This window comes from Oncorhynchus tshawytscha, linkage group LG12 (assembly GCF_018296145.1).
Source record: "Oncorhynchus tshawytscha isolate Ot180627B linkage group LG12, Otsh_v2.0, whole genome shotgun sequence".
Taxonomy (NCBI): Eukaryota; Metazoa; Chordata; class Actinopteri; order Salmoniformes; family Salmonidae; genus Oncorhynchus; species Oncorhynchus tshawytscha.
In genome coordinates this window covers 73048674-73053051 of record NC_056440.1, presented here as the reverse complement: position 1 = coordinate 73053051, position 4378 = coordinate 73048674, and the positions used below count along the sequence as shown (strand labels likewise).

General features: G+C 43.3%; 1 protein-coding gene across 1 annotated transcript; it reads right to left on the bottom strand.

The window, feature by feature from the left end:
- Window positions 1–273: 273 nt before the first annotated feature.
- On the bottom strand, window positions 274–3975 carry LOC112264239 (iroquois-class homeodomain protein IRX-5-like). The gene is made up of 3 exons (XM_042331042.1): window positions 3294–3975; window positions 1801–2206; window positions 274–1285 (listed from the first exon to the last, which is right to left on the bottom strand). Exons 1-3 carry the CDS (start codon window positions 3534–3536, stop codon window positions 579–581), a joined length of 1356 nt encoding a protein of 451 aa, XP_042186976.1. The 5' UTR covers window positions 3537–3975; the 3' UTR covers window positions 274–578.
- Between the last annotated feature and the right edge of the window lie 403 nt (window positions 3976–4378).

Genomic DNA, 4378 nt, shown 5'->3' with positions numbered 1-4378 from the left:
AATATTTGGGTAGACCTAAAAGGCTGTAGGCCTATCTCTTTTTCACTCGAGAATTTGTGAAATTTCGACATGTTCTCATGTTGTATATAGTTGAAGTGCTCTTTTGTATCGATAATGTAATTGATACACCTGTCAGGGGGTAAAAGAACACAATGCCATCGATAAATACCTCTTTCGTTTTCCATAATGTGTTCCTCTTTCAAGCCCTTCTGACACATTTGATAATAACAGTTGCCTCCCCCTCCCCCTCCCCACAGAATAATCGCTGCACACGTGTATTTTTTTCTCATAATTTACTTCAAAGATAGTGTATTGTCCATTTTAAATACAAAAATGCTACATTAAATATACATATTAGTCTTTAATACAAATAGACTCAGGCGGCTGCAGCGATGTAGACCATTCTTGTTACATCATTAGGATTAACCATTCAGAAACTAAGATTTGAAGATAAGCATTTACTCAGAAAATAACTGTTCTCAGAATTTTCCTTTATTATTATTATTTTTCTTATTTTTTGTAATGCAACCACAAATAATAAATAAAGGTCCGATGGATTTTTGAAAGGGATCAAGGTATTAAATGTTTGACATACCTTTCTTTAGTTCATAAGGGGAGTCTTTACAAAGATCTACCTGCGTTTGGCCTCTGCCTTTCTGGCTTTCTCTTACCAAAGCTTCTGCTCTATTTAACACAGTCTGGTTTAATCCATTGAAATGTGCCGTGGAGCCCGTGCCTGAGCCGTGATTACTGTGACTGTGAAGATGTCCAAAGCTGCCATAGTTCGTGTAGCCCGGGTAAAAAGGGGACGTGTAGTAGATAGGCCTGGATAGGACTGTGCTGTTTGGGAGAGGGCACTGTGGGGAGGACCGTGATGGTGACGCTGCATTGGTGGTGATCACTGTGCTGTGACCCATCCCATGGCCCTGCGGCCCGTCGCTGCTGCTCTTACACCTGTCTGAGGACGTTGCGATCTCAGCCAGGGACCAGAGTTTGGGTTTAGGGGCCGATGGGGAGGAGTGAATGACAGACGTCACGTTGCTGTTTACCGTGCCCGGCGCATGGCCCATTTCTGACGGCTTGTCTTGCGCAACGAGCTCCGTTCCTCCCCGAGGCATGGCGGATGGAGACGAGGTGGTGGGTTTAGCAGACTCGGGCAGTAACTCTGTCCGATCCCCTTGGTCTTTTAATTCCGAGTCGCTCAGAAGGGGATCCGTTTCTTTGCCATGATTCTCCTCTTTAAATCTGTCGCACACTATGTCCCCCGGCTTCAGCAATTTATGATCTGCAGTGAGAGAGAAACAAGAGTTAAGTTACTGTGAAAAAGATGCATAACATTGTGACATAAGATACAGATAGACTACCAATATGCTATAGACCCCTAATTCATGCACTCATGCGTTCATATTTGTGCATATGCTAATAACCATAATAATAGGCCTAGTTATCATAATAAGTTGGCTAATAAATAATAGGCCTGCAAACAACTAGGCATACAGCTACTGAAAACCGTGATATTAATGATTGTGTTTTAATCGTAATAATTATCATTAGGCGATACACAGCCCAGTCCACCAGCTGCAGCCCGCCTTATTATGCAGTTAAAGATAAATCGAATGCTAAACACTTTACGTCACCAGCAATTTTCAGCACATGATAAGTCAAATGAGGGGAGTTCAAGGTGATCATTATGTAAAGCAATTGTCCCATTATAAATAATATACCACCATTAACCAGCCATTCATTTTGTGCCCTGAGTGGAAACGACTGCGATAAAAAATTGATGATTTTTCTACAGACCTGACTCTGTGTCTGTCGAGTCTCCCTTGTCTTTCGGCTTGCTAGGCTCGTCGTCGTCATTCTTTTCCAGATCGATGTTCTCGTCTTCCTCCTCGTCCTCGCTCCGGTTTCGGGGAGTCCAGGTCATCTTGTTCTCCTTCTTTAGCCTCCTCCTGGCGTTGGCGAACCAGGTGGAAACTTGGGTGAGGGTCATTTTGGTGATGATTGCCAGCATGATTTTCTCGCCCTTGGTGGGGTAGGGGTTCTTACGGTGCTCGTTCAACCAGGCTTTGAGAGTGGCGGTAGCATCCCGGGTCGCGTTTTTTCGGTATGCCGGGTCACCGTAGGGGTATGAACCCAGGGGAGCAGCGTAGGGGTGATATCCTATAGACCCAGCCATGCCCGTCGTGTGGTCATAGGGAGAACTCTGAAAACAAAGCCGTCGAAAAGAAAATGCTTTTCAGATAATTGTCAACGACTCATAACAATTAAAACATTACAAAATAAGTTACAAACAATAACAAGGCACCATAATAAACACATACAAACACACACACACACACACACACACACACACACACACACACACACACACACACACACACACACACACACACACACACACACACCTCTGACGTTTAGGTTGGTTACAATAAATCAAATCAAGCATCAGATGCGTCACCAATGCACTTGTGACATTTTACACAGATGGACATTGTTCTCAACTTTATTTTTCTTTGTGCGTTTTTGTATTCACGATGCGCCTGTCTTGCTGACTGTAGCCACTACAACGTAATCTATGCGTAGTGAAAGCAACCTCTTTTACAAATTAGATGAAGCATTAGCATCATGCGTAACAGGCCTACCATGTCTTCTCTTCTTATAATTATACCAAGACAGGATTTCACTATCATTATTTCCCACTATTCTTCAGCTGGCCTACATACCTGGTTTCATTTGAATATAACTGCGTGCTCAACTCCCATTCAGATTTAGAAGATGTTAAATATTAGGATCTGTGTTCCCAAGTTAACGAACATTTGGTCAATGCCCATAAAAACAACCGAGTAGCCCTAAATAAACGAGTATATAATTTCGCATAGACTAATAAAGACCTTATCCAACAAATAACTACAGAATATATAAATGTGTTCTACCGAGGTTGGGAGCTTGCTGTTTGTTATTGTATGCAAACTGCTTCAACACAACGACCTATTTCATTGCTCATTATTTACAGAAAAATTGCATTTATCCAAAGAACAATAACATGCTAATTAGCCTAATTGGCTATTTTGCATGTTCGTCTTTGCATCAAATGGATGGGCCTATTTACAACTAACTTACCCAAATGAAAAAGAGTCATCAACAAAATACAGACGCACGCTAAACCAGAAATACATTTGCCTCATTTGCACGGTGCTAACATTCTACACATAGGCCTACCAACAATACAATATAAGATTTTCCACATTTTTTTACACTCGGCAATTTCGAGTCAATGCTCTCTCACTCACCACGTATGAAGCGAATGTCGCGGCCGCTCCTGCCTCCGCACTGTACGGGAGATGGGAGTTGTACCCGGGCGAAGCGCTGGTGAACGCGGTAGATCCGGCATAGGGAGCAAAAGCAGAGCCAGATGAGGATCTACCAAGTTCTTCGGTCCTGGGTCCCGATATAACGCTGGTGCTGTACGCCGGGCATGAATACAGCGCCAAAGAAGGGGATGGCTGGTACAAATAGCCCTGAGGATACGCCATGGTGAAAGCCCCGAAAGTAAGCCACTTACTTGCGCACTTTTCCTCTTTATTTTCTCATGCACTGTCCGATTTCAGTCATAGGAGTCTCGTATCAACAGACCGCTGTCTGTTCCCCCCTAAATGATTGCAGTAAAAAGTAAAAATATAAACAAATACATAGACTTAGATATAGATTTTTAGTCGCTGATAGTCAGCTACAACTGACCGCTGTGTTTGCTTGCTCCGCTCTATTTTTCCTATCTCTCTCTTTCACTTGCTCACTCTGTCTCATGCCGTGCAGAAGAAGTTTTTTGCCTTCCGATGGGGGCTTTGCTTGGGAAAATGTCCTGCCAAGATGCTAAGTTGTAAATTGAGGATTCTGACGCCTACTACGTTCTTCACGCTCCTCCTATCGGGGTGTAGACATCGAAGGAAAAGGCAAGCCTATGCTGGGTTAATACCACAGCCCTGCCTATCTCTGTCTGTCTCTCTCTCCCTCTCCATGTTTCTTTTTTTCTCCCCGCTTTCCCCCCTCCCTCCCTCTCTTTCTCTCACTAACAATCCCTCTCCCACTATTTCTCTATGTTTTTTTCTCTAACAAGGCTCGGTGCTGTAGGACTCCAGTACACCAGCCCCTGGATGGCGATATCATGCGAGCCAGTAGATCAACTCCAACTTTCTTCTTATTCTAAATACATGAAGCCGTCACTTTCACACTTGATCAATAACAAATAGGCTGTTGTCTATCAGGAACAGCTTTCCAGATACTCTTCTTTTTTCCATGGTTCATGGTTTATTGTTTCTTTTGAGCGCAAAACTTGTCTTTTTGAATAGATGCCTCGTAACAGCCTAACTGACGTCGG